The following is an 11805-nucleotide window of genomic DNA, read 5'->3' as shown; positions in this document are numbered from 1 at the left end:
CCGGCATAACAGCTCATACTTCAATGTAACGAACAATACTGCCTCCCGGTTTGTCCACACCATCATCTCACCGTCTCAAACATTGCCGAGTGGATGCATGCACGGCCCCGGCATAAATAAATAAAACCTAAGAAGAACAATAGTGTGTTTGCAAGCACACTAACAATATATGCCAGCATTACTACATATATTTTCTCCATTTCTCTCTCTCTCTCCTTCCATATCATATTGCTTTTGCCTATAATAACACTGATAAAATAGCCATATTGCCTACTGTTAAATCTACTGCCCAAATGCATCTCCCTATCTGTCTCTGAAATTGTTGTCTACTAACATAAATGTTCTCTCTCCCCTATAGCATGTTCCAATCGCTGATGGAAGTGGAACTATCGCTCCTCACCCCCACCACGTAGTCTCTCTACCTGGTCTACCTGGAGAAACCATCGGCCAATCGCACCCACCGCCACTGCATTGCCGTACACCTACCCTACCCAATGCTAGCATTTATAAACAATATACATTATTGCCTCCACTGAAATGTTTCTCTGTCCCTACATCCCTTACCCCTGTAACAGTAACCCTATTGCCATAGTAATCTAGTCTTGCCTGTATCATGTATTTACCACCAGATGTATGTATACATGTCCAGTGACGAAATGCTGGCTGTGTATAACCCCTGTTGCTTCCTTTCCCCTTCTGCCACACCACCCTTCCCCTTCCCCCCTTCCCCCCGTCCCACCTTCCTGTCTCCACCCGGCCGACCTTAAGCGGATGGGTCCCCCCTTATGTGCCGTGGTTCTGCTTAAGGTTTCTTCCTGCCCAACAGGGAGTTTTTCCTTGCCCCTGTTGCCGTTGTGCATGCACTAAGGGGGTTCAGGCTCTGGGCTCTGTTAAGCGCCTAGAGGCAATTGTATTGTTATGGCGCTATACAAATAAAATTGAATTGAATTGAATTATTACTAACCATATCTTCTCCCTTTCTCTTTCTCTCTCTCTCTCTCTCCTTCCATACCATATTGCTTATGCCTATAATAACACTGATAAAATAGCCATATTGCCTACTGTTAAATCTACTACCCAAATGTATCACCCTCCCTATCTGTTTCTGAAATTGATGTCTACTAACATAAATGTTTTCTCTCCCTTATAGCATGTTCCAATCGCTGATGGAAGTGGAACTATTGCTCCTCACCCCCACCACTCCGCATCTACGCACATGGACAGCTGAACTCTCCCACTCACTTTCTTCCTTTTCTTCCCTTTTCTCTCCCTACTAATCAGGACTATCTCCGCTATGGGACGCTGCTGTAGTCTCTCCACCTGGTCTACCTGGAGAAACCCTCGGCCAATCGCACCCACCGCCACTGCATTGTGCATGCACTAAGGGGGTTTAGGCTCTGAGCTCTGTTAAGCGCCTAGAGGCAATTGTATTGTTATGGCACTATACAAATAAAATTGAATTGAATTGAATTGAATGACTCAGAAGCAAGGGCATGAATACAAATATTCCAGCATGATAGCAATCCAAAGCACACTACCAAAATCATGCAAGAGTTTCTAAAGAAGACAACGTTAAAACTATATGACCTGGCCAAATATGTTGCCTTGAATCCCTTTAAGCAGAACACCTTAAAAGTATTTTAACGAGAAAGATAGAGCAACACAAGCCGGCCCCTCCAGCAGAACAACTGGAAATATTGTCCTAAAGGTAGGCAGAACATCTCTCCAGAGTTGTGTGCAACGTATCCTCCATGCCAAGGAAGATTGAGTTTGTCATCAATAATTAAGGTGGACATATAAGTATTGAAAAAATATCTCTCTTCTGTTCCTACTGTGCTGTATTTTAAATAATTGACATTTAAGTGATATTGCATAGGGATGTACTCACTCACACTATTCTTTTCCTTGTTGATTTTGTGGTTGTTGGTGAACAGCAGTTTGTGAGTAGTTGTTTTTGAGGTTGTGAGCTTTAGTAGGCCTACCAATTGGTTCAGAGGACTGTTTTTTAGGATTCAGTCCGTCAAATGAGAGCGAACTGGATTTAAGAATTTCTTGATATATTTTAGATAAACATCTTGGAATTTTGAAATACTGTACATCAACACAATTTCACATATAGAGCTTCAGTTGGATGGCCTTCAAACTAATTCATCTTCAAAGATATGGCTCAACAAATCCACTGAAATACACAGCTGTGGGTGTCCACGCAACATCTTAACTGAACTCTGAACTATTACTGTTAGCTTGTCGCGAAAACTTTAACCGAAAACCCATTGGAGCAAATAGTGGCTAGCTAGTGAGTTGCTAATAAGTTTCATATACTTGAACATTTGCTACAGCCAAACTGAATTTTCTGACCACGCCCCCCAGGCAACTAGTCGCATGGCGACTAAACGCAAGACATATCTATCGTGGACACCCACCGTGAGCGGAGAGGCTGTGCATAGACATCATATAGGTATATATAGCTATATGATGTCTACGAGGCTGTGTAGCGCTCATGTACCCGCTGAGCGCATGCTCAAATGGTGAGGAAGAAAAGAAACGTCGCTTAGCTTCAAGATGGGCGAGTGGCATTCTGGGAATGGTGGTTCTTCACCTAGGAAGTCGACGGTGTGGTTAACATATCGTACTACAGTATCCAGAAGTTAATGTGGCCATTAGGCTGACGTGTACTGCACGCTGTTTACCATCTTCCAATGTCTATGCTGTTTAGTCATCACTGAATTTGCCGGTAGAAAGAAGACACGTTGATTGAAAAGGTTTTATTGTTGTCATTAGTTTACTGCCTCCACATAGTATTTTCGAAATGGCTGGGGAAATGTCTGCAATTGGTAAGTAACAGTGGAAATAACGGAAACGATCGTAATGGTAACCCATTGCATGTTACAGCTAACGCTATGTCAAGTTACGTGACTTGTTCAACGAGCTAGATTAGCTACAGACGGGTTGATATACTTGCCATAGTTATTTATCTCTTCATGTTCTCTATGCCCTAGTAACGTTATGATAGGGACTGTCACTTTCTTATAGCAATCGGTTTTAGTACGTTAGCCATTTAACAGCATTATGCTAGTCCTCCATCTATATGGCCTTATATAACTCTTTTGTGAATTTTAGGATCCTTCATTCTGGCTCTTCTCCTGGCCGGCTATCTGGGACAGCAATATCTCCCTCCTCCCAAGCCAAAGGTGGTAGGGTTAGACCTTGGAACAACGTTTTGCTCTGTTGGTGTGTTCCACGCCGGTACCGGTGAGGTGGAGGTGATTGGAGACGAGGAGGGTCGGAAGAGTATCCCCAGTGTAGTGTCATTCACTGCTTCGGGTATTCATGTGGGACATGATGTTCAGGACTTGGTCGACAGCAATCCCCAGAACACCATATATGACGCTAAGAGATTCATTGGGAAGGTTTTTGAACCTGATGTCTTAATCGCAGAAAGTGCTAGATACCCATTTCAGGTAAAGACTTCGGCCTTATTATCATATTGTAATATTCAATAAGTATTATTTCAAAAATAAATGATAGTTGCAGATATCACAGTCATAAAACATGCACAGATGTCACTTCCACTGAATCACTGTTGGCCTGATTGATCCTTTAGGTGACGAATAACAATGGAAGGGCAGAGTTTCTCATCACCACAAATCAGACTTTCACCGTCAGTCCAGAGTTCATCGGATCCCAGCTGCTGTTGAAGATGAAGAAGATGGCTGAAAAGCATCTTGGTGCGCCCATTCACAAAGCCGTCATCTCTGTGCCGGCAGAGTTTGATGAGATCCAGAGGAACTACACCGTAAGAGCAGCCAACATGGCAGGTGGGTCCATGCCCTGAAGCTGTGCCTATGTCTAACTCCTCTGCCCAGAGATTCACACAGACATTCATAGGTGTACAAATCTCCTCAAATGATCCTCACCTGCTGAGATCATCTTACCACCAATGTCTCATCCTCCTGTGTTATTGTGTCATCTCTTGGAGGACTGTTAAACACTTCAGCTCAGATATTTTGCAAACACATTACACTAGCAGTGCCAACATCAGGAAACATCAGTGGTTGTTATATATATGCCTTCGCTGTACACTAACCAACTCCAGATACCATAATGAATATGTTGTCACACAATGCTATGAGTTTAATTCATTATGATGAATGGTCCTTTCATGTTTCTTACAGTCTTGTGCGGTAATCTGTCTTTGACTGTTTCTAGGGCTCGACATCCTTCGGGTAATCAATGAGCCCACTGCAGCTGCCATGGCTTATGGGCTGCATAAGGTGGATGTGTTTAACGTGCTGGTGGTGGACCTAGGTGGAGGCACGCTGGACGTGTCTCTGCTTAATAAGCAGGGGGGCATGTTCCTCACCAGGGCCATGGCAGGTGAGTCCCAAAGACAAACACTCAACAGGAATGTGATTTATAATACATGTGAATTCCTCCTCTACTCATAGCAGTTGCAGTGTCTAATTTCTGGTGTCCATGATTTGCCTTTTAGCTTTAATTTTGAATTGGGGATGACAGAATTCAGGAGCAATTTTAAATGCAGCATGTTATCTGGTTCCCTCACCAAGTCAAGGGCCGATACGTAGAAAAGCGGGACTTTCACCATCATATAAACTCCCTTTTTTTCAGGTAATAATAAGCTTGGAGGACAGGACTTCAGTCAGAGACTTTTCCAGTATGCCACGGAGAGAGTGAGGCAGCAATATGGGGTGGCCCCATCCCTGAAGGAGGACATCGCACGCTTGAGGCAGGCTGTGGAGGAAGTGAAGCTCAACCTGACTGTTGAGTCCAGGACGCTGCTCCGTGTCCCCCTGCGAGTGCTCACCCATGAGGAGTCTGTGGTCTTCCTGGAGCCCGTCAGCCGTGAGCTCTTTGAGGAGCTGAATACTGACCTCTTCCAGAAGATCCTCACCCCCATCAAGACTGTGCTAGAGGAGGGTCACCTGAGCAAGAAGGATGTAGATGAGATTGTGCTGGTCGGGGGCTCCACCAGGATACCACGTATCCGCCAGCTCATCGCAGAATACTTTGGAAAGGAGCCCAATACCTCAGTGGACCCAGACCTGGCAGTGGTGACTGGTGTGGCCATCCAGGCGGGCATCATGGGTGGTTCATGGCCTCTGCAGGTCAGTGCCATGGAGATACCAAACCGCCACCTCCGCAAGATGAACTTCAGCTGATCTAAGGCTAACTACAGTTTCCACAAAGTGGGATCACTGAGTTTAATTGCTCACTTCGGACAGCTACAGCCTGCAATCTTCATGTTTATTTCTGAGTAACAGTTTCTTTGTCGTCTGGGCCTACCATTAAGAGCAAACTTAAATGATTCATGTTTGGTGAGGTTTATCTCTTCTGTCAGCTATGTACTGAGCCATTTCCAGAAATGTATGGAAGTGTGCAGATATTAATGTCATATTCATGGCAGAGTGTGCTAGTCACTCGCAGATAGATCCAAAATGAATTTCACACACATCACACCGCTTTTTTGAACTGTCAGGTTGTTTGGTCTTTTTGGAAGTGCAGGGGAATTATCAGCCTGACGCAGGTGGAGTCCAGGCTGAACAGTGACTTGGCATGTCTCTCTCTCTTGGGTATGGACATGTCTGTCTCTCGTGAGTATGTCTGTCTCTCATGGGTATGGACATGCGTGTCTCTCATGGGCATGTCTGTCTGTGTCTCATGGGTATGCCCTACTAGGGCAGGTAGGATCCACTGGTGTCTTTGCTACTGTAGTTACTGAAATAGCCTTTCTGAAACTGTAACTGTAACCTGTACTCCTGTAGGTATGAATGTCAGAGTCCTTGATGGCTGTAGGCTTGGCTACTCAGCAAATCTTTTGCAGTTGTCATTGCAGTGCTGCTTTCAAGCAGGATACCACAGTGGTAGTTTGTTATTGGATCAGTTGGAAAGTTGGTCATGAACAGGGCCCAAGAAATGTAGTCAGCTATTTATTTATTTGTATTTATTTATAAAGCTGTTTACTTATTGCCAGTTGGGGCATTCTGCTTAACGTGCCTTTTAAGATGGCCTATATTGTGTTCTGCTTGTCTGCATTGAGTGGCTGATGCTTTTAGTTTGTGCAGATTTTTAGGGAAGTTGTGTGCAGGCGCCTCTGTGAATGGTGAAGATCTCAGAGATGTGAGAACAGAGAAGGAAAGGTGCTGTGTACTGGTCCACTGCACTTTTGTGGCGGATCACAAAATGACTGAAATAATGACTCAAGATGGACATGGGCCAAATGTGTGTTCACCCAAGAGAACATGTGAGGACCAAAGAGAGATGAAGCACTATATGGAATTATGTGTAGAAGAGATGCCAGTGCTATCACAACGTTCGTTTAGTTAATTTAATTTAAACAGTTAAGCTGAAACCATGTTATATTACCGTTATCACGTACATTTAACTGTTGGGAAATCAATGCCTATAAAATATTCCAGTGTGTATCGGTGAGTATCACCTGGGACCACCTTCTTGTGAACCACAGCAATGGATTCGGTAATATGGCACAGGCACATGAAATGGTTGTCTTTTGTTTGGGTAAATAAAACGGATATTGACATGAAAAAAATATCTATTTTTGTATCGTCTGTAGGACATTCATCTGTATGTACAACTGAAACTGATGCTTTTAAAGTTGTTCATTAAAGGTGAATTTCCTAAGCCATTGCCATGTGATGTAATTAGACATAACACGTCATTAGATGTACTTAAGCAAAAAAATGAGTGTCAGTGTTTCAACTCCACATGTTTCACACATATGAAGTAAGCTGACTGGGCGTGAAGAACTGTTACCCCCTGTGTAGACGGAGATAATCTTTTCAGCAAAAGTTCATTTTTCTCTTACGGTTGTGTCATCTTTACCACACTACTTTGGCTGACTTTTCATGCTTATGCTCGCACATAGTCAACACTACTGAAACTCCACATCCTTAATACTGATACTGAAACAACAGTTTAAAATAGTTTTGAAGTGGTTTGTTGTGAAACTTATCTCTAGGTAGAGCTCTGCCAGTAAAGAGGAAACAGCGTTTCCTTCAATGTTGCTGCCTTTAATGGCCAACTGGACTAGTATGTGAGACTTGTGAATGGTGCGGAGTGTAGGCCAGCTCCACTGCAACATACAACACAATCCGTTTATAAGAGGCTTTTAATCATCGACTTCTGAGGCACATCAATACCATAAGAATGAGGAGCGGAGGGATTTTTTTAGCGATTTCTGATTTCTCACGTGCCCTGGTCTTACCAGCACACATGCACTAGTCCTGTTCCAAATCAGGATCTTCAGGTTTCAGTGACTGGCCTGGTGTTCAACACTTCAGTCAAACCCATAAGAATGGTGAGGAACTGGATAGGGGCGTTGTTCTCCTCAGATCTGACGGGAGCCGACTGCACACAACCAGTTCCAACCCTCCAGCCACCAGAATCACAGAGTTCAGTTAAAAACAAAACCACAAACACATTCAAACAGGTCCATTTGAGGAGGAAAAAAAGCCTTATTGGCTCCACTTGATATGTGTATCACATGCACAGGGGCAAGGGGGAGAATGTCTGTTGAAAGGATCAAATGTCTGTTGTTCCCCTTGGGGAATTTAGAACCTGGCCAGTTCTTATTTTCCCATTTGTTCTTCCAGTCCGTTTCAGCTTCAAACAGACGTGTTGGACTGGTCATAGCATGCTAACGCTGCTGATGTGTGTTCACACAAAACACTGTACAGTAATTACCTCAAAGGAAAAGATGGACTCCTATGGTCTTCCAGTGCGTGCATACTAAAGGTTACATCTACTGCTGGAGAACCTAGTCTGTCCGAGACAAGAGGCTCCATCAGATAGAACACTTTAAAGAAGGCAAACCTCTCACACAATGCAGTGTCATGACTTCACCAAAAGCAAACAAAAGATAATAATAATAATAATAATAATAATAATGACAAAAAAAACATTCTTCATATTTTACAAAATATACAGAGCATTGGGTGATCCCCATATTTCGTCCCTTATTTGGTCAGCAGCACAAGTGGAAGTGGACAGCAATGGTGCGTGTGCTGTTCTGCCAGTAGTGAGTCCTTCGGTAAAGCGTGTTCAGGACTGAACACCTGTCAATCAGTGCCTCGGTTGGTGTAGCAGTCAAAGCCGTTCTCCATGTAGAGGTCGTCTGCACCTCCAACTCCATTGCTCACCTCTGGAAGACCAGAAGAGGAGGATGTCAAAGAGAGAGTGTCAGTATGTAGGGGGATACAACCATCCTTTATGCATAACAGAGAGTACATCATGCTGATATGACCAGCCTTCATGCATTACAGAGACTACATCATGCTGATAGGACCATCCTTCATGCACTACGAGACTACATCATGCTGATATGACCATCCTTCATGCATTACGAGACTACATCATGCTGATAGGACCATCCTACATGCATTACAAAGAGTATAACATGCTGATATGACCATTTGGTTCAAGCTGCTGACATTAATCAGGTAGTTCTAATGCCAAAGTTGGTTTACATTCAATATAATGTGGCTGTAAAATGACTCAACCAAATTCTATTCACAATGTTACACTTGAGTGAGTGAGTGAGTGAGTGAGTGAGTGAGTCAGTAACTGTAAACTATGTTTGAATGTGAGTGAATGTTCAAGATCCTTGAGTGATTGAGTGAGTGGGAGTGAGAGAGGGAGTGAGAGAGGGAGTGATGGAGTGAGTGAGTGAGTGAGTGAGTCAGTAACTGTAAACTATGTTTGAATGTGAGTGAATGTTCTTTGCAGCATGGGTGACACATGGACAGGACACCTGGCAGGGGCGGTGGCTGGTGTGGCCGTGTTAACACACTCACCTCTCACCACCCCGCGGCAACACACTCAGAAAACGCTTCCCAGATATGGTGAGGAAACGAGAGGCACACACGAGGAAGGGATGGAACACAAGGATGGACTGATGGATGGAGAGATGGAGGGGAGCACACATGGATACATGGATGGATGGATGGATGAAAGTCAGTTGAAAGGAAAGATTCAGCCATAGATATGGAACGAGGTGCTCAGTGCGACTCTCTCTCTCTCACAGCTGCGGCTGACCTTTAGGTGGGGTGTGGGGATATTCAGGAACACTCAGAGAGAAGCATGCCCTAGGCAGACACATCCATACACCCACACAAACACAGACACACACACACACACCTTCACACACCCACATGCTCACATGCACACACACATGCTCAAACCACACACACGTGCAGTGAGAGGAGCATATTAATAGACATCACACAAAATGAATAAACACAGCAAATACACACCCATGCAAACATACCAGAGAAGATGAGTTTCTCCTTCATGATGTTGACATCGCGGCTGGACCTCCTAACGGCAGCACTCAACATGATCTGCTCCGGGTTGTAGCTGCGCATGCCACTCATCCGCCACCTACACACACACACGGACACACGCACACACGCACACACGCACACACGCACACACGCACACACGCACACAGACACACACACACACACACACACACACACACACACACACACACCCACACACACACACAGATTATTACACTACTTCTGGTGACTACTGTGCTGCTGCATCTGACTGCATGGCCTACACACACTGGCCACATGTCCCCTCACTGCTTCTCTTCTGAGGCTGGGTGAAGTCTTTGAACTAGCACAGATCACTGATTCTGCATGCTTCACTCAACATCCCACTGCACTCATGAGCTGATGACAGACAAGTGACAGTGTGGGAACTACCCTGAAACTGCTATCTATAGTGCATCAGAGCAACAACACAGATGAACTTAAAGAATGGCTATTTAGAGAACTTCCGGGAAACCGTCGTAGAGATTGTCCTGATGCAGAACAAGCAGAACAAGTTGAGTGATTGATTATATAGTGTATAATTGATGTTCCATATTTTAGTAATTGTGTCCTCAGGGGAAGATTACCCAAACAGGATAGAGAAGTCTTAAAGTCACACCCTGGGTCATGTGGGCATGGACTATAGAACTACTTTGACTATAGCCAAATTTTATTTAGTCATGGAAATTATCATTAAAGCATCATTATTTATATAATCATTTATTTATTACCATTAAAGGTTTTATTGTGCACAACTGTCCCTTTTTTCTGTGCTAGTTAAGACTTATACCCAGCATACTGCAAATAACCCAAGTACATAATGTATTTCCAGGCCTGACAAAACATTAACATCCCTATGCTGGCCATCTTTCCACAGGGTACATAGTGATCGAACAGCGTGCATCTCCAATAGCAAGGAATGCAGTAACAAGATATGAAAGCCATCAGGGTCCCCAACAGAGCTAAGGGGGAGGGGCTGGGGGCTGAGCTCTTTTCAAATAAGCTTAGGTTTGTAGGGTTAGCAAACAGCGCCCTCTAGTGGGGCAGGCAAAGCGGTGGCAGCAGTGCGGCAGCAGCAGTCCAGGTGACTGCAGCATCATAGAGCAGAAGAGGCCCCACCCCAGAGAGGGGCCAGAGGGCACAGAGAGACTGCACAAGGGGGATGGAGACAAAACACAGAACACGCACTTAAAGCTTCTATACAAGAAGGGAAAGAAAGAAAAGAAAAAGTAATAAAAGACAAGAAACGAAATAGACAAAAGAGAAGGAAAGACAGACAGACAGAGAGAGAGAGAGATATATGCATGTAAAAAGAGAGAGAGAGAGAGCGCTCTGAGAAGGCGACCCAGTTACCTGATCATGTGAAAGCTGACAGGCCAGAATGCAGCAGAGGAGAGGAGCATGCGCATCAGGCAGGAGAGGAAGAACAAGAAGAGGAAGAGGAGAAGGAGGAGGATGAGACAAAGGAGAGAGAGAGAGAGAGAGATCAGAGGTCAGATTAGAAGCTAGAAGCAGTCAGCAAATCATCCCGCCCAAAGGAGCTGTGGCTTTTGACAGTTATACAGAAATACTACCAAAACCTGCTTTACAGAACACAACACAACAGAGAGCCATCATTCAGAGATAGAAATACTGCTTTACAGAACGCAACACAACAGAGACCCATCATACAGAGATGTCACATGTGGGGGAGGGTCTTGCTTCAACTACCTCACAGAAGTGGATCATTTAAGTTCATTCAGGAGATGACCAAGGCCATTATTACACTGCATTCCAGTTGTCCAACACCAAACTAAATAGCATGCACACATGGGAGGTGGAGTCCTTTAGGAATACAGCACCCAACACAATCATATACATGGGAGATGGAGTCCTTTAGGAATACAGCACCCAACACAATCATATTGCCTCATGGGAGATGGAGTCCTTTAGGAATACAGCACCCAACACAATCATATTGCCAATGTTGATCTCTGATCTCAGGTTTTACTCTAGGTTAAGGTGATGCACTTTCTGATTTGTTAACATTTACAAAAGCCGCTTAACCGGTTTCCCCTAAGGGAAAGACAGACAGAAAGAGGGAGAGAGAGAGAGATAGAGAGAGCGAGCAAGAAAGAGAGAGATAGAGAGAGAAAGGTGGATTCAAAAAACATGAATTCAGAAAGAGGGCACAGGGAAGACAACTGACAACAGAAAAAAAGCTTACAGTGAGGCAGAGAAAGGGACAAAGGCAGAAGAGAGAGAGAGGGAGGTAAACACTGCATGAAATGTGGGATTTACGACAGTCTTCGACCCTGTGTATTGCCGTAGAAGCCCACATTGGTGTTAAAGCCCCCCACCCCTTCCACTTGACCAGGCCTAGGTTTTGTTATGTTAATTTAATTGACCTGGATTGAACCCCCCCCCCCCCGCCAGGGGAGGCACCCCGTCACTGCTTCACTGATTTAAA

General features: G+C 44.4%; 2 protein-coding genes across 2 annotated transcripts in view; one reads left to right on the top strand and one right to left on the bottom strand.

The window, feature by feature from the left end:
* Positions 1 to 2698: 2698 nt before the first annotated feature.
* Positions 2699 to 5180, top strand: hspa13 (heat shock protein 70 family, member 13; the record flags this gene model as incomplete). Its single annotated transcript, XM_080844831.1, has 5 exons — positions 2699 to 2834; positions 3121 to 3461; positions 3605 to 3818; positions 4210 to 4377; positions 4630 to 5180. The coding sequence occupies exons 1-5, from the start codon at positions 2810 to 2812 to the stop codon at positions 5178 to 5180; spliced, it is 1299 nt and encodes a 432-aa protein (XP_080700957.1). The 5' UTR covers positions 2699 to 2809.
* A 2916-nt stretch (positions 5181 to 8096) lies between these two features.
* gdpd5b (glycerophosphodiester phosphodiesterase domain containing 5b) overlaps positions 8097 to 11805 on the bottom strand; it is a gene marked incomplete at both ends in the record, with an annotated part of 66182 nt that continues 62473 nt past the window's right edge. Inside the window, 3 exons of the mRNA XM_080845393.1 lie at positions 8097 to 8179; positions 9305 to 9417; positions 10710 to 10724. Coding sequence (XP_080701519.1) covers positions 8097 to 8179; positions 9305 to 9417; positions 10710 to 10724 — 211 coding nt within the window. The remainder of the gene's footprint in view (positions 8180 to 9304; positions 9418 to 10709; positions 10725 to 11805) is intronic.

Source organism: Sprattus sprattus, assembly GCF_963457725.1.
Source record: "Sprattus sprattus genome assembly, chromosome: 9".
In the NCBI taxonomy this organism is placed as follows: domain Eukaryota; kingdom Metazoa; phylum Chordata; class Actinopteri; order Clupeiformes; family Clupeidae; genus Sprattus; species Sprattus sprattus.
The sequence above is the reverse complement of the archived record's forward strand: the minus strand, read 5'-3'. Positions and strand labels throughout refer to the sequence as shown.